This window comes from Rhineura floridana, chromosome 3 (genome assembly GCF_030035675.1).
Source record: "Rhineura floridana isolate rRhiFlo1 chromosome 3, rRhiFlo1.hap2, whole genome shotgun sequence".
In the NCBI taxonomy this organism is placed as follows: domain Eukaryota; kingdom Metazoa; phylum Chordata; class Lepidosauria; order Squamata; family Rhineuridae; genus Rhineura; species Rhineura floridana.
The window spans coordinates 202152073-202175319 of record NC_084482.1 but is presented as its reverse complement, the minus strand read 5'-3'; the positions used below and the strand labels follow the sequence as shown (position 1 = coordinate 202175319).

At 42.5% G+C, this 23247-nt stretch overlaps 1 protein-coding gene across 2 annotated transcripts; it reads right to left on the bottom strand.

Moving 5' to 3' along the window:
• Positions 1–1495: 1495 nt before the first annotated feature.
• LOC133381131 (zinc finger protein ZFP2-like) lies at positions 1496–22036 on the bottom strand. Of its 2 annotated transcripts, none has more exons than XM_061619732.1 (2): positions 21865–22036; positions 1496–7705 (listed from the first exon to the last, which is right to left on the bottom strand). In XM_061619732.1, the coding sequence occupies exon 2, from the start codon at positions 7241–7243 to the stop codon at positions 6440–6442; it is 804 nt and encodes a 267-aa protein (XP_061475716.1). In that variant the 5' UTR covers positions 7244–7705; positions 21865–22036; the 3' UTR covers positions 1496–6439. The 2 variants fall into 2 exon arrangements, with proteins under 2 accessions (XP_061475716.1, XP_061475717.1); XM_061619733.1 differs by lacking the exon at positions 21865–22036 and adding an exon at positions 20822–20840.
• Between the last annotated feature and the right edge of the window lie 1211 nt (positions 22037–23247).

The window sequence follows — 23247 nt, the reverse complement described above, 5'->3', positions numbered from 1 at the left end:
GGACTGAAACCCCCTAGTTTTTGTTCCCTGAAGTTGACCTAAAGGGTTCCTGGTTCTCCTGGTGTTGCCTATGGGAGGCAACTACGCAGGGTTCCATTCTTCTTGTTCTGATGCCAACCTCTCTGAGGAGAGAAGCCTTTGCAACCATCTACCTCATGTGTATTAGACTAGAAAGGTTATTGTTTTCTTGTTGTGTCTTTGAATCCTCTTATTTGTACCTAAAACCCTGTTGGGTGAAGGTCTTAAAGGATTACTTGCTGCTATCTGTTTATGTGCACTTATATATTTTAGTAAAGCTACTTCTATTTAACCTGGTGTGTTCATTGAGAGAAAGGGTGGTTCTGAATTCAGTACCTTGGCCATTCTCAGTCACGTAACTACCAAAGAGGGAAAAAGAAGTTCAGAGCTTACTTCTAATTTGAGGTGTTAACCAGAGGTTCCTGGCAAGGAGTGTAACTGTGGCTCTTGCCTTATAGGATCTTGGTTTTACCTATTTCCTGGGCTCAGAGATCCCCTGGCTCTGAGTGGACCAGTAACAGGGGTGGTGGCAGCCTACCTTCTACCTTGCAGGGTTGTTGTGAGCGTACACAGCCTTGGCAAGGGTGAAGTGGTATTTTCGGTTCCAGTCCCATTTTCCTAAGGGTTGGGTTTGGGTCTGACGCATGATCCCTGTGCCTTGACGGTAGGGATTCATGACACGCACTACAAGAAGGATGCAGACAAACTGGAACAGGTTCAGAGGAGGGCAACAAGGATGATCAGGGGACTGGAAACAAAGCCCTATGAAGAGAGACTGAAAGACCTGGGCATGTTTAGCCTGGAGAAGAGAAGACTGAGGGGAGATATGATAGCACTCTTCAAGTACATGAAGGCCACACAGAGGAGGGCTGGGATCTCTTCTCCATCGTCCCAGAGTGTAGGACACGGAATAATGGGCTCAAGTTGCAGGAAGCCAGATTTCGACTGAACATCAGGAAAAATTTCCTAACTGTTAGAGCCATATGGCAATGGAACTGATTACCTAGCGAGGTGGTGGGCTCTCCGACACTGGAGGCATTCAAGAGGCAGCTGGACAGCCATCAGTTCAGAATGCTTTGATTTGGATTCCTGCATTGAGCAGGGGGTTGGATTTGATGGCCTTGTAGGCCCCTTCCAGCTCTACTATTCTATGATCCTCACAGTTTTGCCCCCAAAACTGAGCTCAGTAACAATCTTCACTAAAAGTTTCCTAACAGTTCAAACATTTCTAATGATTCCTTCCATTGGTATCTATTACATGTTACAACACATGCTCTTGGGAACCTGAGTGTGTGAATTTGCCACTCTCATGTCCCATGAAACACACCTCCTTGAGAGGAGGAGATCTTTTGCTAGGGATAAGAACAAGTGCTTTGCCCTGAAATGTGCCTAAATGGTGTATCTATCCCCAAGAAATGCTGGTCCAAACCAAAATAAAGCAAAGCTTTCTTTTATTGAGAGAAAGAGTAGAATAGCATTACAGAATTACTTGGGTGTGTGGCAGCATTAATCATTAATATCCTAACCCATTCATAACTTTAAACTAAAGAGATGAAAGGACCCTATTAAGAAGTGAAAGGTAGGAGAGATTATCTATCCTATACCTGGAGTGGGCAGTTGAATACAGCTGAAGCTATGTGGAAGAGCTCTGATCCAAAACCAGGAAGGAATCTCCTGGTCTCAAGGTTTTGCACCAAGACCCAGAGTCTCTCCCCGGTTCTGTCCCTGCAGTCCTTTGATGTGTTCCTTGAGAGCGTAGTACACGTGTGTGAGCCCTGATCTTCCTTGGCCCCCCTTCTCCTCTTCTTCTAGTTCAAGCCTCGTTTTAAAAGACTTTTTCCTTTCTCCTCCTTCTGCCAAGGAGGGGTCTGGGAATCTGGTGATTTTTTGTGTGTGTATGTGTATCTACATGTATATTTCTGACCTTGAAACATGAAGGCTCCTAACAAACAATAGGTTTCCCTGTGGATGAGGGAAATCGGCCAAGGAACAAGATAACATTTATGCAGAACATTTATGCCATAGCTTTAGTTTTGTATCTTAATTCTGCCCTTGATACTCTTTGCACAAAACCTCTGGAACGCATCACCAGCCATACCATTGGGTGTGTGTGTGTGAGAGAATGAGAGTGGGAGTTATAGTTCTTGGCCTTGCACCTCCTGGGTTCCACTTGTACCAAAATGGGGTTAGCCAAGCAATCGTAACATACAGGCATCTATTGTGTAGGAGAGGTGTAACTGAGAAGTGAACAGAACAAGTTTTCCACCAGTGTGAACCTAAATTAAATTTTATCTGGAACTCTGCTTAGTTTAGCTAAGGCGTTGTCAGAATTTCTGCTTCTCACAATCCAGAAAAACATTTCTGCCCTCAGTGCAGATATTCAGGCCTAAGTCAGTCATGAGCCAGTATTTTGTGTCTAAACTTTTTCTTCCATTCCACTACACAGGTCCTTCAGTCCACGTCACCTTCTCACACTTTTGCCCCCAAAACTGAACTGAGTAACAATCTTCACTGAAACATTCCTAACAGTTCAAGCATTTCTAACGATTCCTTCCATTGGTATATTCTACAGGCATCTATTATGTAGGAGGGGTATACTGAGAAGTGAATGGACAAAGTTTCCCACCAGTGTGAACATAACTATTATTCCTGTCTCTCAAACAGAGGTTTTCATTGTTACCAGCAGCTGGAAAGCAGTGTTGTTGAGTGGTTTTTTGATCCCCAAGGATGCAGGGGAACGAAGAGTTAACAGAGAGCATAAGTAGAGGCTCAGACTGCATCAGGCACACAGCTGCAGGTGATTAACGCTAATTACCCAGGGTCCATAAAACAGGGATAGAGTTAGCAGCATGTGTGGGGGTTTAGGAGTAAATGTTGATGTGGTGTCGTTGCATGTATTCTGTACTTACGTGTACCTACCTGTTACAAGGACTTATATTGTGTGTTACAAGTAAAGTTCTTCTTAACAAGCTCCTGTGTGTGTCTGGCTTACCTATTCTACTTGGTACTGTACAGGCTCACGCTAACAATAGGGTTATGGGCCCAGTCTAAAGCCTGACCCAACAGTACCAGTAAGCCAACACGAAGAAAGAGGAGTAAACACCTTCGAGCTCCTAATGAGTGAGGCAAGGATAGCGATGTCCTTCGCATCTGGAATGCCTCTAGAGCGTCTCAACGAAACAAACTACACGAATTGGAAGGTGAAAATGGAAATGCTGCTGACCCGTGAAGGATTGTGGCATGTCGTTGAGACTGATGCTCCAACTGACCCCACAGAGGAGTGGCAATGCCAAGATCAAAAGGCAAAGGCCACTATAATTCTAGGAGTGAAAGACTCTCAACTGCTATATGTGAGAGACAAAGAGACGGCTAGAGACATCTGGGAAGCGCTCCGGAATGTGCATGTGCAAACAACAGCAGGCAGCAAAGTATTGCTCGCGAGGAGGCTGTTCCGAACATGCTTGCAGGAAGGCGTGAGTATGCACGACCATCTACTAACAGTACGCAGCTTATTTGCACAATTGCAAGACAGAGACGTTGTTTACTCTGACCAGCAGAAAGTATATGTGCTGCTATCTTCGTTAGACACCTCATATGACTCAGTCATAAGCACCTTAGAAGCCATGCCAGATAACGTGCTATCTTTGGAATACGTTTCCGGAAAGCAACTCCAAGAATGGGAGAGATGGAAAGAAGAAGGCACGAGACAAGCCGCTGCTACCGAACCAGCAAGGAGAAAAGTAGACATGCAAAACAACACGATAAAGAAATGCTACAGATGTGGTTCTGACAAACATCTGCGTAAAGACTGTACTATGAAAAGAAGAACCGAACAAAAAAAAGACTTCATGTCAGTCTGGGTCGTAACAAGCAACACAAGGGAAGAAAAGGAGAAGAACGGCACGACGTGGGTAGTCAACTCAGGAGCAACCCATTTCCTGATAAATGACAAGACACAGTTTAAAGTGCTATCTTCAGCATGTGAACATGTAATATTGGCAGATGGGACAAAAAGAGAGGTAATAGGGAAGGGAACAGCATATTTAGACTGTTTAAACACTGTGCTAACTAATGTATTATATGTCCCAAAGATGGAGACAAATATGTCTGTTTCCAAGCTGAACAAAATGCAATATGATGTTATGTTCTCAAAAAGGGAGTGCACAATCAGTAAAAAGGGGGAGGTGAAAGCGAAGGGATGTTTAAGGAATGCACTATATGTTATAGAAGAACTTCCCAAAGTAAATGTTGTACTAAATCAACCCAAGCATGAGGGATGTATTCATGACTTTCATAGAAAACTAGGGCATGCGAGTTTCTCAACTCTCCAATTAATGCCCAAACACAGTGCAGATATTGTGTATAAGAGCTGTAAACAGTATGTTGAATGCTCTGTGTGTAAAGAAACAAAAGCAGAAGCTGCGCCTATAAAGAGAATAAGTGATTGTAAGGCAAAAAGAGCATTTGAGCTGCTTAGCATGGATTTGGCAGGTCCGTTCCGAAAAACCAAAGGAGGCACCAAGTTTTACTTAGTACTGGTAGATCATTTCACCAGATACAGTTTTGTTTATTTGCTCAAGGCTAAAGCCGAAGCAGACAAAAACATACGTCACTTTGTTAAGTGGGTGGAGGCGAAACACTCAGTTAAGGTGGCGCAGCTGCATTCAGACAGGGGAGGGGAATTTCTCTCAGTCTCACTTCAAAGGTTCCTTAAAGAAAGAGGCATAAAACATTCTCTAACGGCCTCTTGGTCGCCGCATCAGAACGGAACCACAGAGCGCCAAAACAAATGCTTACAAAACATGATGCGTGCTATGCTGTATGACTGTAACTTACCATCAGTGTTCTGGGGTGAAGCCGCAATGTATGCTAATTATATGCTAAATAGATTGTACTCAATAGCCATAAATAAAACACCATATGAAATGTTATACAGGCATAAGCCGCTGCATGCTGGGCGCGTGTGCCCAAAGCACATGGAAAAGAATGGGTACAAGGGTTAATCCTGGGCTATGAGAAAGCTGCATACAGAATATGGGTAGTTAACTCCCAGGGAGTAATGCTAAGCCAGGAGGTGACCACCGAGAGCCCAGAACCCCCACAACCCGGAGAAGACTGGGTAATGTCCTGGAACGGACACAGAAAACAAACGTGTTGCTAATAGACAGCAACAAGAGCATGTGGGGGGGGCGTATGTCAATCCAACTGAAGTCCATGAGGGTGAAATGAAAGAAGCAGCAAGTAATTGTATTTTGGAGGATATAACAGCATCCCCAGAATCCAATAGGGAAAACCAGCCTGCCCTTTACGTAAAGCAAGAAATAGAAAATGAAACGAAAAGAGGGGAGGAGGAGGATCAGAAAGTTCTACCTCCCGAGCTATGGCAACCAGTTGCTGAACCCGCAGATCACAGAGATCCAACCTGGGAAAGCCTCCAGACAGATTTAAAATCGCGACAGTAAAAACGACCCAGAAAAAGAACAAATCAGCTCAGCCCGATAATGAGAATGATGACTGGACTGAACAGGATTTTAAAGTGTGGTTCGCAATGCTGGATGGGGGTAGGGATTGGGTGGAACAACTAGATGACTCTATTACTGATTATAGATAAACTAACGATTATAATGACATACAACAAATGTAAGATTGATTGCTGCATATGCATATACACTGTAAAGCCTGCATTCCTCAGGAATCAAAAAGGTGGGGGAATGTTACCAGCAGCTGGAAAGCAGTGTTGTTGAGTGGTTTTTTGATCCCCAAGGATGCAGGGGAACGAAGAGTTAACAGAGAGCATAAGTAGAGGCTCAGATTGCATCAGGCACACAGCTGCAGGTGATTAACGCTAATTACCCAGGGTCCATAAAACAGGGATAGAGTTAGCAGCGTGTGTGGGGGTTTAGGAGTAAATGTTGATGTGATGTATTCTGTACTTACGTGTACCTACCTGTTACAAGGACTTATATTGTGTGTTACAAGTAAAGTTCTTCTTAACAAGCTCCTGTGTGTGTCTGGCTTACCTATTCTACTCGGTACTATACAGGCTCACACTAACATTCATGAGTATCTAATATAGCGTCTGAGTATCTAACAAAGCTCTTTCCACTCTGAGCATTTCATCGTCTCTCCTCTTTGAGGATCCTTTGATGTGAAGGAAGAATAACAATCTGATTCAAGCTGTTTCATGTGAAAATTTGGATGCGAAATAGAGAAGATACATGGAATGAAACTTTTTCCACACTCTGGACAGTTACATGGTTTTCCCAATGTTATTTTTTTAATGTGTAGCACGGGTGAGATCCAGACATTAATATTGCTTCACCCCTGTATGGGTCCTTTGATGCACAGAAAGACTACAACTCTTCTTAAAGCTTTTTCCACATTCAAACTTTTATATGGCTGTTCTCCTGTATGGATAATTTCATGTGCCTGAAGATGCCATCCTGAATGAAACTCTTTGCACACTATAATCATTTATAAGGTTTCTCCCCGTATGAGTTCTTTGATGCGACATAAGGTTGCCACTCTGACTGAAGCTCTTTCCATATGCCCAGCATTTATAAGGCTTGTCCCCTGTATGAGTTCTTTGATGCGAAGTGAGGTTGCCACTCCAACTGAAGCTCTTTCCACACTCCAAGCATTCATAAGATTTTTCCCCTGTGTGAATTCTCTGATGTGATGTGATGGAGTTTCTGTGACTGAAGCTCTTTCCACACTCAAAGCATTTATAGGGTTTGTGTCCTGTATGAATTCTTTGATGTGCAGTAAGGGTGCCACGGTTACGGAAACTCTTTTCACACTCAAAACATTTATAAGGCTTCTCCCCTGTATGAGTTCTTTGATGCATAGTAAGGTTGCCTCTCTGACTGAAGCTCTTTCCACATGCCAAGCACTTATAATGCTTGTGCCCTGCATGAGTTCTTTGATGTGAAGTAAGGTTGTCATTCTGACTGAAGCTCTTTTCACACTCGAAGCATTTATAAGGTTTGTCCCCTGTATGAGTCCTTTGATGTAAAGTAAGGGACATTCTGTGACTGAAGCTCTTTCTACACTCCAGGCGTTTATAAGGTTTGTCTCCTGTATGAGTTCTTTGATGTCTACTAAGGGTGCAACTTTGACTGAAGCTCTTTCCACACTCCAAGCATTCATACGGTTTGCGCCCTGTATGCAATTTTTGATGGGAAGGTGGTCTTGACGACTGAAGCTCTTTGCACACTCCAAGCATTTATAAGGTTTGTTCCCTAGATCAGTTCTTTCATGTCCAGTTGGCGAGCTACTAAGACTGGAGCTGTTGCCATACTCCAAGAATTTATACGGCTTGTTTCCTGTATGAGTTATTTGATGTATAGAAAGGGCGCTGCTGTAACTGAAACTTTTGTCATACTCCACGGATATATATGGTCTCCCTCTCTTATGCCTTCTCCGATCTGCAATCAAGGCTTTTCGGTAATTTAAGTCTGTTCTGCACTCAGGAGACATTCTTATTTTCTTTAGGTGATGAGTACTCCCTTGAATTTTATTTTTATCACCCTGAGAAGTACTTCATGTCCCAGTATCTGCATTTGTCTCCCCTCTCGTGTGTTTGCTCCATCTTGATTCACCAATTTACATTCATACTTCTGATCCTCAGCTGCTTCCAGTGAGACTTCTGATGGTTCCCCTTCATCCTTGAGCCCCCAAACATCTCCTGATGGAATAAAAATGAAAGCTGGTAAAGCACTATCGAGAAATTCTGGGCATATACCTGTCTGCTTATGATTTATACTTTGAAAAAACATTCTCTTGGTGTCGGAGTGTAATTGTCAAAGTTCAAGGTTTTCTACTCTTACTATGGCTGTGGGCACATTAGTGGCTTCCAAAGCAACGAGAATAGTTTTTCTGACTGCATTTTGAAGCAACAGTGCCTTTGGCTGCACACATCTCCCTTCCCCACTGCTCACTTGAGACCTTTCAAGACTGTCCACCCAAAGCGTTGTGCCAATCACTGTCTCTGCCTGAGCCTCCAGCAAATCATTGCCATTGGCCAAACCTGTCTGAGGCTGAATTTTAAAAAACTGCATTCGACCTCATCTGACAAATTTTTAGAGTAAAAAGGAGAGGAATTTGATGAGTGGCATCTGTCCCTCTTTTCAGAAAGCAGAGGTGGAAACGCACTGGTATGTGCCCCTCTAATGTATGCTCCAGAACTGTTTTAGCAGTAGCTGCTTGGTGGCAAGTTGTGAATAGAAAGAAAGACAGAATCACTTTTAATAGTTATAGGTTGGGCCTGGATCAGGTAAGTTCATTTTGATCAATCTCAGTAACAACAGTATCTGATTGGTTGGAGGTTCTAGAGAGGAAAGGATGGGCCATTAACTGCAAATTTGGAAAGACAGTTTGGAAAGTTGGTTGATAAGGGAGGTGTGAGGCAGAGTCCAGAAAAAGCTGAGGTGAAAGTGGAGAGCAAAGTGTTGGCAGGCTGGCTACTAACTTATAAACCTGGGAGACACTCCACCCTAACCTGGCCTATATGATTTTTAAAATAGCTTCAGTTTGGTTCATTTTGCAAAGAGGCTGCTTGAGACCTGATGGAAAAAGTTGCCTAAAGAGTTAAGTTTCCCATCTCCACTGAGATGATGATGCCAGTCATATTCACAGAACATGAACACTGGCAATCCAATCAATGTGACTGAAAAATAATTGAAATCGTTTCAGAAAAGAAGCCCATTGTTGAAATTTAAAGCTAATCAAAATACCATCACCTGTCTCCACAAAAAGAAAATCCTATACAACTAAGACTAGGAATGACACTTCCTTGATCAAATCAATGCTGGAGTTTCATTTCTGGCTTTAGTAAGGAAGTATCTAAAAACAGACTCTTAAAGCCAGTTTTTGATTCCACTGGATTCCAGTGAAAGCTGCTGCACTGGGGCACAGCCCTCCCAATTAGAATGTTACGCACTTTTCAAAAAATCACCCCCCATATTTCAAAGCCACACACATTTTTTTTGTTCCACTCATTTTATGCTTCTATTTGAACTCAGAAAAGCTCTGCAATCATTTCTGTCAATCTGCTGTTCTTTGGCCAATCAGCTCTCTTTACCACTTAGCTGATCCTAATCCAAAAGTGTTGCCATGGCAAAGAGGTCCCTCCCTTGACTCTGCCTGCTTGTCAGCCCTCTTAGGAAGGCTCTTCCTCTATGTGTTGTTAAGAGGCCTATCAAACAGAGCCAAGGGAGGAGTCAGGGAGGAGTCAAGGCTGCTTCAAGAACAGCCCCGCATGGTAGTCTTAGCCTATAGCGGAATCATACATTGGTTCTAAGCATGCTCAGAGCTGTGAAAGCAAAATATTATTGGATATAGTGGGAGTCTCAGTCATCTCTTTCTAAAATATATATGAAACAATTTCTAATTTTTGCATTTATTTTTGGGCACGGATGGGGAAACAACTGAGAGGAGTAACATCAGCCTGCCTTTGTAGGTATGTGCTTTACTTCAACAGCTTGTTTGCTTGCAGGGCTGGGCTGGGGAGTGAGTGAGGGAGTTGTTTTAATGAGCATTTGTTAACAGAGTGAGAGAAACACTGGACAGCGTTAGTCTCTATCTATGCTAAAGATTATCTGTATTTATTTTTAAGCTATTTGCATTCATTTTTGTGAATGGGCTGGGGGATATTATATGATGATAGGGAATATGGCGGACTGTGGTCTGTGTCTCTGCACTTGATGAACTTTTAGGAGTGGGGTTGATGGTAAGGCGAGTTATTTCCCCATTTCTCTGCATGCTCACCCTCCATGTGTTTGGCAGTTGTCCTCTTCCGAAAATTTGCTTAGTGTGTTGTGTGTGTCCGCATGCGCGTGGCTACCTTCCTCTCCTGTAAGTTTGTTTTTCCAGGAGAGCTATTGGAAACTTGGGAGGAGGTGGTGGACCACTGTTCCAGTCCACCTTTTGTTCCCTTTGCTAAAGCTGCAATCCTAATCCCATTTACCTGGGAGTAAGACCCTTTGCACATATTTCTGAGTAGATAAGGTCAGGATTACACTATAAACTGGTGACTTGCCCAACTACAAACTGTTCTTCCCAGACCTCTGTCTGCATCACGTTTGCAGGGCAGTCCTATATATAAAAAATAAGGCTGAGACTTGCTAACTGGCCCAAGGCAGGAAGTGAGCAAAAACAATGAGTTAAGCGAGTTTAAAATATTAAGCTGCACGTGCTCAGAGTATCTTTTGTAGCCCATGAAAGCTTATACCATAACAAATACGTCAGTCTTGAAGATTGCACATTACTTATTTTGTGGTACGTTATCGCACGTTTTCCTTTCTAGATGATGAGGGTCCTGTTTTGGAAACTGCACCAAGGCTTGTTTTTTAGGTTGGGTTTCTTTATGATTGCAAACCTGCATCCTCCCCCGAGCCCCAATTCAAAATCTGGGATGAGCAGGCTGGAAATAGGTTTCGTTTTTAATTTTGATTATTATTTATCAGTGTTACAGTTATATCCACTCCATCTTTCTTCCAAGGAGCTCAAGGCAACATTCATTCCTCACAATAACCCTATGACGTAGCAACTGGCCCTAGGTCACACAGTAATTTTCACAAGTGGTGATTTAGGTCCTAGTCCACTTAATTTCCCTGCATTTTATTCCACATTATGGACACATAATTAGGATTAGGATCAGCTAAGTGGTAAAGAAAGGAATAAGCTGGTTGGGGGGAAATATAATATTTTCCCATAGATCTGGAAAGTTATGAGGTTCCTCTGTGGCACCTTTAGACTAACCAATTCAGGCTGCAATCCTGTACATACTTACCTCTGAGTAATGTACAGTTACCGTGGCATGAATTCGTACTAGAAATTGTGACAGCAGAGACCCCCTTCTCAACCAAGATAAGACAAGTAAGTGCTAAACATTAACAAACTTGCAATGTTCACATTCCCACTGTTTCTTTGCAAAGTAGGAGCATAGGGAGCGAATCAGAACAGGTGGAGGCCGCACAACTTTTTTCACAGCAAAGAAGCAACTGCAACAGTAGGGGCCCCTTCTGAACCAAAATAAGGCATTTTCCATTTTAGTTAGGTGCTAACTATTTGTACAGACTCTATGCAAGACAGGATGGAGAGAAAACCAGAACATGGCCACGCCCCCATGACCTCTCATTGTCCATACCCCTGTGACCTCTCACTGGCCATGCCCCTGTGACATCTCAGCAGCCACATCGAGGCTTGTAAGCGCCAGCTACTACTGCCCAGTTCTACCATGAAATCAATTGCCACAGGTTCTGGTTACCCAGATCCACTCAGCTGAATATTACTCTGCCCAAAATCACTTCCTGAATCACTTAGCCAGCCAGAACCCAGGGGTCTGACTCCCCTGCTTTTCCACCACTGTCATTTCTTCCACGCTCTCTGGACTTTATCGGGAATGCTTTGATTTGGATTCCTGCATTGAGCAGAGGGTTGGACTTGATGGCCTTATAGGCCCCTTCCAACCCTATGATTCTGACTCCTGCCTACTGAAACAGAGGTCCTCACTTGCTGCAGCTGCTTCAAAGGCCTTTCTCCAGGCTCTACTACTTTTTCTGATTTCCCCCGGACCTTTGCTAGCTGAAGCAGAGATCCAAGAAGCTATTTTCTGGGCCTGCCTGCTGCCTTTGCTATTTTCCTGCCTGACCCAGGAGTTTCATTGTGCCCCAGTTCTACTTCTTCAGGATTGCCCACCAGGGCTGGGAAAGGTGTATCTGGCCCTCTCTCGTGTCTTCCAGAAGTCCTTTCCCTACAAATTGTAGCTTCCACATCTGCGCCTTCTTCCTATCTTTGAGTGTCCATGTGACTGCGGTTTTAGGTCTGTCTTTGGCTTCCTATCTCTCTGTGCGTGACTGTTTGAGAAGCTGCCCTGCCCGACGCTCATGACTGAGGCCTAGTCTGCAACATGAGCCCAGAGAGAGAAACAGCAGGCCAGTGACCCTTCCTCAGTTGCACTGAACTCAGCCACCCATCTCCTCTTATGCCTGGTGTGCTTACTCCTTCATGTGTGTGTACACTGATTGTGTGTGTTAGTTTAGTTGCTGTTAAAGAGTATTTAGCTAATTAAAGAGTATTTAGCTAATTAAAGAGTATTTAGCTAATTCCCTCACACTAAAGAAATAGATATTGTTACTGACCTATCACCACTGAGGTTAATAGTTATGAACTATCGCTCAGCTTCCCCACTGAAGTGATAATTGTCTATATTTTGATTCTCTGCATGTACTGGATAAATATCCTCATTTTAACACTTGTGTGAGTGTAAGTTACTGGGTAACTTTGCCAATACACGTTATTGCCAATTTCTATAGATTCTAATTCATAAGACTCCTTGAATGTGTGTATGTGAAACCTGTGTCTGCTGAAGAGGCTTGAAGCTTGAATATTATGCTGTTCATTCTCAATGTGTATCAACGCTTGGCTGATGAAGATTAGAGAAGGGGAGCCAGTGGCTGTGTTAGATTGAGAGGCTGCCCTGTGTCATGAGCTTACTAGAGGAAGGTTACAAAGGTGGACTTTCAAGATCAGCTAAACTGTCCAAGCAGCCAGAAGTTTGACTAGAGGAGACCTGGGGTCAGAGGAAGATTGTCCCCAGTTGCTGGTCCAGGTTATGGGTTAATTTGGCAAGGATGGAGATTTAGGGCCAAATTCCCTAAGGCAAAATCCACTTAGGTGTCAGCACTGTCTCTCCTGAATTTTCAGAAACTGTCATCAAGCACATTTAAGACCACAATAAAATTATCAGTATTCCCTTACAGACATAAAATCTCTTTAAGAAACAATTCATTGTATCTCCAGTGTTGGCATTCATCTCATGCCTAATGCTCTCTATGAAGCAACTAGGAGGCTTGAAAGGCTTTCTATGGGAATGGTGGAAGCAAAAAAGGGTCACACTGAGCAACTCTGAGTTATTGTGGGAAGGAGTTCCACAGACCCTGAAATATAAATTAATAAAATTAAAGAAGCACAAATGCCTTTAGTGATTATATAACATGAGTCTGAGGGAACTATTTCTCAATAGGTGCTTGGACCCAATTCCCTACAAGTGCCAAGAAAGATAACAAACTTGTGTGCACTAAATAAAACCAAATTCGTTGCTTTAGGGAATGCCAATACTTTAAAATAACAACAATGACCATTTGTTTTGTTTTAATGCACCTTCAAAAGAGTCAGAGGAGAGACAGAGCCTGAGTAGAACTGATAGTAAGGAGACCTGCTTTAATTATGCCGCCTGCCAAGATCAGCCTCGCAAGACCTTCTCTCGGTCCCACCAGTTAGAACAGCTAGACTGGTGCGGACCAGACAGAGGGCATTTTCGATCGTGGCCCCCACCCTCTGGAATTCCCTTCCTCTCGATCTCCGACATGCTCCCTCCCTGACAGGTTTTCGCAAAGCCTTAAAGACCTGGCTATTCAGGCGGGCCTATGGAATGGGGGAGGATTGATTTTTATGTGGTTTTAACTGGAATTGTTTTAAACTGATTATGATTATGTTATTGGTTTATTATGTTGTATACTATGTAATGTTTTTACCATTGTAAGTCGCCTAGAGTGTCCACTAACCTGGACAGATAGATGACCAGTAAATAAAATTTATTATTATTATTATTAATCTCCAAAGACGGAGGGCTGGTTAGATGGGAAGATGGCCAGCAGTCATTTCCAAACTGTTTGAGACAGGAAATGAATTATTTCTCTGATGATGAGTTGTATTTTATTTTGAATATTTTAGGTTGCCTTGTAAGATGGAACATTCTCCCCAAATGTCTTACATAAAATAAAAGTGATCAAACACACTTTCAATCACCATACTTTAAACATTAGTTAACCAAATCAAAAAAGTCCAATTATGCAGTCCCCAAGATTAACCAAGCCATTGATAAAATCATTTAAACCAGCAGAAGACAACCAACAGTAATTCAGCATCTCAAAGAAGAGCAATTTGAAACAACTGCGTCTTCCAAGCCTGTAAGTATCTCTTGGGAAGGATACCCAAGTATTCCACAACTGTGGGGCTCCCACAGAAAAGGCCCAGTCTCTAGTATCTGTCAAGGCCAGAGCTTGGAAGTAACTCGTTATTTTTAATGAGTTACTTTTAATTCGTTACAATTTTAAATAACGAGTGGGTAATTCCATTACATTTGGCAAGTAACGGAACGAATAGTAATTTCCCTACTTTTCAGCTTCAACTTTAACGTTTCCACGTTAGGTTGGACGTTACTTGGGGGCGGGAACAGCTCCTGGCTGTGATTGGTTAACACAAGACATGTGCCTCACACTGATTGGACCTCTGCGCAGACTGTCTCTTCCCTCGTGATCTGTGTTAGGAGGCACGATAGAAGAGATGAATAGGCAGGGGGAGCCTGCTAGCGTCTGACTCTGAGAGGAAAAAATGGACGCCGGAGGAAAAAGCCAGGGCAAGGAAGGCAGAATGGCGAAGAGCTGTGGAGGTGAGTGACGATGATTTGTGTGTGTGTGTGCCCCAGTGTGTGTGTTTTCGGCTGGAGTCTCTGGTTTTGGGGGGGGCTCCGGCTCTCTGGCTACCACACCTTACTCTCTGGACTCTCCGCTTCAATTTTAAAAAAAAAGTTTCTAGGTGGTCTAATTCCCGAGATATACGCCAAAACGTAACCCCCCCGCACAACTTTTTTTTAAACAGATCATGCTCTAGCTACAACTCCCATCAGCCCAATCCAGTGGCCATGCTGGCTGGGGCTGATGGGAGTTGTAGTTTAAAGTAACTTTTCAAAGCTCTGGCTGCAACCCCGCCCTTTCATGATTGTGAGTAAAGTGCAGACTTGTGTTTGTGTTGTAAATCTCTCTCCCTCCAACCCTATTTTTAAAGAAATTAGGCAGGGTTTATCACAGTTTTTATTATGTAGGAAACTAATACTCATTTTTTTAAAAAATGAAGTTTATTTATTTATTTTTATTATTTTATTTATATCCCACCCTTCCTCCCAGTAGGAGCCCAGGGCAGCAAACAAAAGCACTAAAAACACTTTAAAAATCATAAAAACAGACTTTAAAATATATTAAAACAAAACATCTTTAAAAACATTTTCAAAAGCTTTAAAAACATTTTTTTTAAGAAAAAATTTAAAAACATATTAAAAAGCAATTTCAACACAGACGCAGACTGGGATAAGCTCTCAACTTAAAGGACTTGTTAAAAGAACAAGTTCCTTATCACTTGAGGCTGCAGTTTTCCCTGGTTGAGTAAGCCCCATTGAATACATTGGGACTTGCTTCTGAGTAAACAAACATAGGATTGCACTATAAATATCTTTACAGGTTATATAAATAAACATATTTGATAGTCATGCTTATATAAATATTTTCATAGAATCATAGAATAGTAGAGTTGGAAGGGGCCTATAAGGCCATCAAGTCCAACCCCCTGCTCAATGCAGGAATCCAAATCAAAGCATTCCCGACAGATGGCTGTCCAGCTGCCTCTTGAATGCCTCCAGTGTCGGAGATCCCACTACCTCTCTAGTAATTAGTTCCATTGTTGTATGGCTCTAACAGTTAGGAAGCTTTTCCTGATGTCCAGTCGAAATCTGGCTTCTTGCAACTTGAGCCCATTATTCTGTGTCCTGCACTCTGGGATCATTGAGAAGAGATCCCGGCCCTCCTCTGTGTGGCAACCTTTCGAATACTTGAAGAGTGCTATCATATCTCCCCTCAGTCTTCTCTTCTCCAGGTTAAATATGCCCAGTTCCTTCAGTCTCTCCTCATAGGGCGTTGTTTCCAGTCCCCTGATCATCCTTGTTGCCCTCTTTTGAACCTGTTCCAGTTTGTCTGCATCCTTCTTGAAGTGCAGAGACCAGAACTGGACACAGCACTCAAGATGAGGCCTAACCAGTGCTGAATAGAGGGGAACTAATACTTCACATGATTTGGAAACTATACTTCTGTTAATGCAGCCTGATATAGCATTTGCCTTTTTTGCAGCCACATCACACTGTTGGCTCATATTCAGCTTGTGAATATGAATATGTTGTGAATATGTGAATATGGAAGGCCCCTTCCAACTCTACTATTCTATGATTCTATGAAACAACAATTCCAAGATCCTTCTTGCATGTCGTACTGCTGAGCCAAGTATCCCCCATCTTATAACTGTGCATTTGGTTTCTTTTTCCTAAGTGTAGAACTTTTACTTCCACCCAGTTTTGTCATGCTGTGTCCCTATAAGTATCCAATTGCATACTATGGTTGTACAATACTTCCTTTACATTTTAAGTATGCCTTGGGGTAGTCATGGCTCTCCATTGTTTTCATCCTGAGGGGCAGATAGGCTGAGAAATGGTGAGTAGCCCATGGTCACCCACTACACTTTATAGCTTATTTTCATTTTGAAAAATCAATTAAAACAATTTACATGCAGGCAACATTTATTAAGCAGATTCACACAATATGTGTAAAGCACATCCAACTCGCATTTAAAGCGCATGACTTCCCCTAAAGAATTCTGGGAAGTGTCATTTCCCCCTCACAGTTATAGTTCTCACCACTCTTAACAAACTGCAGTTCCCATGATTCTGTGGTGGGATTCATGTGCTTCAAATGGGTGTTGAATGTGCTTTAAAGGAATGGTGTGGATCTGCCCTAGGTATGATGTTCATTCGAGAGTGAATTGAAAAGAACAATTTTAAAAGATACTTCTTACTCTTACTCATTTTTCAGACCTCTTTCTGAAGTAAAGGGTCAAATCTGTAAAAACATTTGGAGCAGCCACATTAAAAGATAAGGGCAGGGTATTCCAGGCAGGGGGTTGCCAACCCTGCTTGGATATGGATGTCTTTGCAGAAGAACCCTAGTCAAGGTTTACCAACAGCACAGTCCAAACTATATCTACTTAGAAGTCAGTCCTGTTGAGTTCTATGGGGCTTAATCCCTTAGTAAGTGTGTTTAGAATTGCAGCCTTCAGGAGCCTCCATCTTTACTCCCCAAAGCTCCCATCTAACATCTCCACAACACTAGGCTCCTTTGTCTCTGCTGTGGCCTTCTGGTGACTGCCCTAGCCTGAAGGCACTTAACCCTTCTTGCTGAAAGCAAGTAGGCTAGATTAAATGTTCCCTACCCAGGCTCATATATATAAAATATAAACAGCATTTTGTCAAAAGTATTTTTGTCTACATTTTATACCTCATCCTTGGTTTTCCAAGCTTGGCATGGAATGCTTCTCATACAGAATTAATTTGAAATGCTGCATATTTATTATCATAATCATCATATTCAAAATAAAAAATATATGTACCGCCTTCAAGTTGATTCCAACTTATGGTGACCCTATGAATAGGGTTTTCATGAGGCTGAGAGGCAGTGACTGGCCCAAGGTCACTCAGTGAGCTTCATGGCTATGTGGGGATTTGAACCCTAGTCTCATTTTGTTCTCACAACAACCCTGTGAGATAGTAGGTTAGACTGGCCCAGGCAGGGTTATTTAGTGAGCAAATAGGATCTCTTTTAATTGTGCTATCGACCTGCTTACTTCCACTCTGACTGGGGCATCTTGCAGCATGGGGAAGAGATGGGGGCACATCACAGCTGAAGTTCACCCATATAGGAGCATTATCTCTTGTTTATTACAGAGACGCCTGTTGCAGGTTTTGCTGCTGAGAGCAGCAGTCAGTTAGTGCGGCCACTTGAGTCACAGCTTGTTGATCCTGAGGAGGCAAAACTAGAAAGTGAGGTTCAGAAAGGAGGTCCTGTGCACGAGGAGGAGGAGGGCATGAAGCAGTGCCAGTTGCCCACAGCCACATCTGCAGAACAGCAAGTACCATGGTTTGGCTTTGAGAAAGCTTGTACATTTGTGAGCCAGAGTGGGAAAAATGTTGTTGTACGATGCAATTACTGCCTTCCAAGGATCAAAAATCTGAGATCAGCTGTTTTCCCCTCATCCAATGTGAAGAAACCTTTTGAGGTAAGCCTTTGTCATGCTGGTCCTCAAAGAGTGTCCATTGTCTATTTATGTTTAAATTGTGAAGTTCCTCTTCCATTTTTTCTTGGATTCATGCTTTGTTCTTCTTCCTCAGAGGGCACACCCTGAGAAGCTGAGAGCAATTGAAGAAGCAATAAAGGCAAGGAGACGAGGCCTTCCTGAACCAATGCATGACACCCCTCCTCCCAAAATGCTGAAGCAGCAGCAGACAACCCTTGAGAGGTGGGGATCTGGCAGGGATCTGCTTCTTCTGGCAGCCTGCATACACCCTCGCTTCAAACTAGATCGGCTGGAATCGTGTCAGGCCACCACCCATACCAACAAGCAAGAACATTAGGGAAGCCCTTTGGGTGGATTATTCCAAGGGAAATGTTGTCTCAAGGGAGGCATCAGAGGGCTTAAGGTGGTAGGCAGGGGCTGGGCCTTTTCTTCCTGGGGCTCCTCATCACAACCTTGGGTTGCTGCAGGTAATCCTTAAGGGTCTGCTGTGCTGCCCCATGAGTGTGGTGACTTGGTCACCTTCCTACCTTCCATGTCATCATCCACAGGCTCAGACTGGACCCTGAACCAGGGGACATGACAAGCATCAGGAAATGAAGAGCAGATGATGGTTTCCTAACATATATGTGTTAACATATCCTCTCTCTTTCTTAGATACACAATGGAAGCCTTGTTGAAAGCCGAAATAAAGATGGGTGTACTTAATGAGGACAGTGATCAGTCTTCAGATAAAGACCAGGAAGGAGATGACTTAGAAGATGACTTCTTTAACTTTCTGCCCCAGGGCAAGAAGTCAGCAGTGGACACTGCTGAGGAGGAACTGGTGAGGTACCTGAGGTCTCCCAGCAGGGAAGTGTCATCACTCCATGGCTTTCCACGTGTGCTGCGGTGTTTTTTGCAGCACAACACAGGCATGCCTTCAAGCGCCGCAGTAGAACGCCTGTTCAGTACTGGTGGCAACGTAATGACTGTAAAAAGACATTCCTTGTCTGACATGCTCTTTGAGCATCTTGTTCTTTTGAGACATAACAGAAACATATTATAAAAGCATTTCAAGTGTAAAATTTGATTTCAAGAGTTGGGGTATCTTCATTGCTTGGGGGGATGTGAGATTCTGTTATGCCATTATGTTAATCTTATGGATAAATTTTTTTATTCTACTACCCCCTGTGTGTGTGTGTTTATTTTTAATATTGTTTTAGGCTTCTTAGATGTGCAGCAGCCAAGGCCAGCACCTTGTAGGAGTTTTTTTTAAAAGTAAATGTAATTGTAGTGATTACTTTTGAGAAAAAGTAAAGTAATCAGTTACTTTCAGAGCAATTGTAATTGTAACGGTAATTACTACTTTTGGGGGCAAGTAATTGTAACTGTAATTTATTACTTTTTAAAAGCAATCTTCCAAGCTCTGGTCAAGGCATCATTTGATTATTCACACCTCTTAAGAGAGCTTTGTGATTGAGTACTCTACAGTAGATGAGTAAAAATACTTTGAGAAGCATGTGGGAGTTGGAAGGGGGAAATATAACAGAAAAAAGCCTTATCCACTTAGAGCCTTGAATCATCAAATCTGCCTAAAGTTAGGAGGCTCTCGCAGTATCTCAATACATCAGCTTGAAGAAAGTTCAGCTGTGGAACTCCTTGCCACAAGGCAAACACTTTTGCAAAGAACACAGCAATTTCCAAAGATGGATTAGTTGAACATTTCACTAATGGCCAGCTCGTTGTGTCATATTTTACTTCCACCTGCCACCATTCTGCAACTGACTCTGCCCCTGCACCACCATTTTGTGACTGGTGGGCTTCAGTAATTTTCAGGTGTCTCAAGTGAGCCCTGGGGGAAGGAAAGTTTGAAAACCCCTGTGCTAGGTAATGCTGATAAGGGAAAATCTCTTATTCTACAATTTTGTCACAATCTTATTTATTTATTATTTGATTTACATTCCCTCCACAAAACAAAATAGGGATTGTGAGGAGCTCCAAAAGGATCTCTCCAAGCAGACTTGGGTATTAAACAGCAAATACAATTAAGTTTTAAATGATGTATATACAAGTAAAAACCACTAACTTAAGGTGTCTAGTAATGGGATCTGAAGTGGTGGCAACTAATCAGAAAACAGACCTTGGGGTCACAGTGGATTGCTGAATGAAGGTATTGATGTTGTGTGATGCTGGTGTAAAATTGGTGAATTCCATGATAGGGATCATTAAGAAATGAAACTGCCAATATCATAATGCCATTATTCAATTCGAAGGTGCTATTGAACTTGAAATGCCGTGTATGGTTCTGGTTGCCTGATCTCAAAATTAATATTGTAGAGGTAGAAGAGTTCAGAAAAGGGAACCAAAATCATTAATTGGATGGAGCAGCTCCCCTCTGAGGAAAGGTCAAGACATTTGGGGCTTTTTGCTTTAGAGAAAAGGCGAGTAAGAGGTTGCATGATAGGTGTATGGTCACACCATATATTTAAAGCACATTCAACACACATGCAAAGCACATGGTTTCCCCCAAAGAATCCTGGGAATTGCAGTTTACCCTCACCAAGTTACAATTCCCAGAACCTTCAATCAACTACAGCTTCCAGGATTCTTTGGGGGAAATCTATGTTGAATGTCCTTGTAATTGGATAGTAGGCTCTGATTTAGCAGGGCTCTTAGACCTGGCCTATGTAAGAGGGAGGGGGAAATTGTTCCCACCAATTTGCATCAGTTTCAAGAAAAGTTTCAGCTGCTAAACATTTTGTCTGTCAGGCTACTCTAAAAGCATGAAGGGCCACATTTTTGCTCTTGCTGCGTGAAAAGCCTAGATACTTTTATTTGACCCCACACCACAAAATATGAGCTATGATACCTCATATCACCCATCTCCATCACCAGGAAACTCTCCCCTTCCAGATGAATCATCATTCCCTGGCAGATGAATATTTAAATAATCGTCATTATTAAAATATCAAGGCTGAACCAAGAGCGAAATAAAAAACATTAAGAAGCTGTCTTACAACAAATCAGTCCTTTTAGCTTAATATTGTCTACATAGATATGTTCCTAGGTATTCCAGGTATATGTAACAAAAGCTGAAATATACTCAAGATCAAATTCAAAGCTAAGGAAGAAAAACGCAGCACTTTAAACAACTGGGCTTGTTTGCTATTCACATACTGTACGTCATTTTATTCATCTCAAAAAAATGCAGATGTTCATGAGGGATACTCAAATCTAGGCCAAAACACAGCAAGCTGGGGGGGGGGGGGGAAGAGGCAGAGAGAAGCCCGGAAGGTGACAACGAGAAAATGGGCTTTCTCAGTGGTGGCTCCGGAATTATGGAATTCTCTCCCTGATGAGTTATGCCTGGCGGAAACATTGTTATCTTTTCGGCGCCAGGTAAAAACCTTCCTCTTCTCCCAGGCATTTTAATATGTTAATATGTTAATATTTAACATCTTAACATCTTAATATTTTAACCAATTTAATACTTTTTTAATATTTAATATTTTAGTGTTGAGTTTTGTAGTTGCTTATGTGTTTAATTATGTTTAGGTTTCTGGTATAATTACTTTATTTTTAAGTTGTTTAATATATATTTTAATTGTATATTGGATGTTTATGTTGTGAACCGCCCAGAGAGCTTCGGCTATGGGGCGGTATATAAACCTAATAAATAAATAAATAAATAATATGGGGCCCCGCAGTAGGACAGAGCTGAGATCTATAGGGCAGGCCTCAAACAAGCCCGGAATCACGCGGAGCACCTACAAGGGGGTTCTTGCTATCTTCCTACATCCCCCTCCTCCCTGCCCACCGCCCCATATTGTGCACCTCCATCTGACGACTCCCTCCATGCAGCCCCTCTTGAACAGCTTTACAAACAATAAAAAAGACTGAACGTTCACTCACTGTGTTTCTTTCAGGAACGCGAGACAAGAAAGGGAAGTCCCTCTTTGGCAATCTTTTCTGGTCTAGGAATGGCTGCTCTGTTGTTGGTATTAACCCTTGAAGCGCACAGTTGCTGAATCCCGTTGTGGAGTGTAAGATTACAAACTGCTTGCCAGCACTGGGTTGTTGTTAGGTGCCTTCAAGTGGATTACGACCTATGGCGACCCCATGAATCACCGACCTCCAAGAGCATCTGTCACGAACCACCCTGTTCAGATCCCGCAAGTTCAGGTCTGTGGCTTCCTTTATGGAATCAATCCATCTCTTGTTTGGCCTTCCTCTTTTTCTACTCCCTTCTGTTTTTCCCAGCATTATTGTTTTTTCTAGTGAATTATTTCTAGTGAATTATTTCTTCTCATTATGTGTCCAAAGTCTCATAACCTCCATTTCATCATTTTAGCTTCTAGTGACAGTTCTATTTGTCTTTTTTGCAGTCCATGGTATGCGCAAACTCTCGTCCACCACCACATTTCAAAGAAATTGATTTTTCTGTTATCCACTTTTTTTACTGTCCAACTTTCACATCCATACATAGAGATCGGGAATACCATGGTCTGAATGATCTTGACTTTAGTGTTCAGTGATACATCTTTGCATTTGAGGACCTTTTCTAGTTCTCTCATAGCTGCCCTCCCCAGTCCTAGCTGTCTTCTGGGGAAAAGTATTAATCGGCCAAGTGCTTTGAGTTGGTTTAGCCTTTTTTCTTCAGATGTGTGTGTTTGGACTCATGATTAAACCTGTTTGCCTTGTGGGAAGCTTGAGCATCCTTGAATTTGTTTCACACCACCAGCCATCACAGACAGCATGGGGGAGGTGGTTTCTGGACTGTGTCTCTCCTCCATATTAAAAATAAAAATCCCATGCACATTAGAAATGAAAAGAGGTTGTCAGGGAAAAGTTTAGGTTAGGCTAAACCCTTTTCTTTACCTGCTGGATTTCTGTGTACAGGGACTTTTTCTTGTTCATTTGTATGGAAGAACATTCACGTCTGCTACAACCCCCCTGCAGTCTGAAGTGATTCAGTCCAGAAACAGATTTCCCACCTAATCTGCTCCTTCTGTCAATGAGGTTACAGCTCATCTCCCACACTACATTCCCAAGACAAACACCCTGAAAGTGAATCAGGAGGGATGCTTGTAGTATCACCAGCCTATAAACCAGTGAGATCAAATGCTCAATAAAGACCGGACAGCTCTGGAAGTGTGTTTCATTAAGATGGCAGCCTGAAAGCAGATTATTACAAGTTTTTTCTCTCCACATTTCACCAGAAGGTCGGAGGGTTAAAAGCACCATTTATACAGGGTGAAAACACCCCCAGTCCCATTATTATTATTATTATTATTA

Coding starts and splice junctions, on each gene's coding strand:
- LOC133381131 (XM_061619732.1), bottom strand. CDS start 7,243: ATGCTTGGAGTGTGCAAAGAGCTTCAGTCGTCAAGACCACCTTCCCAT.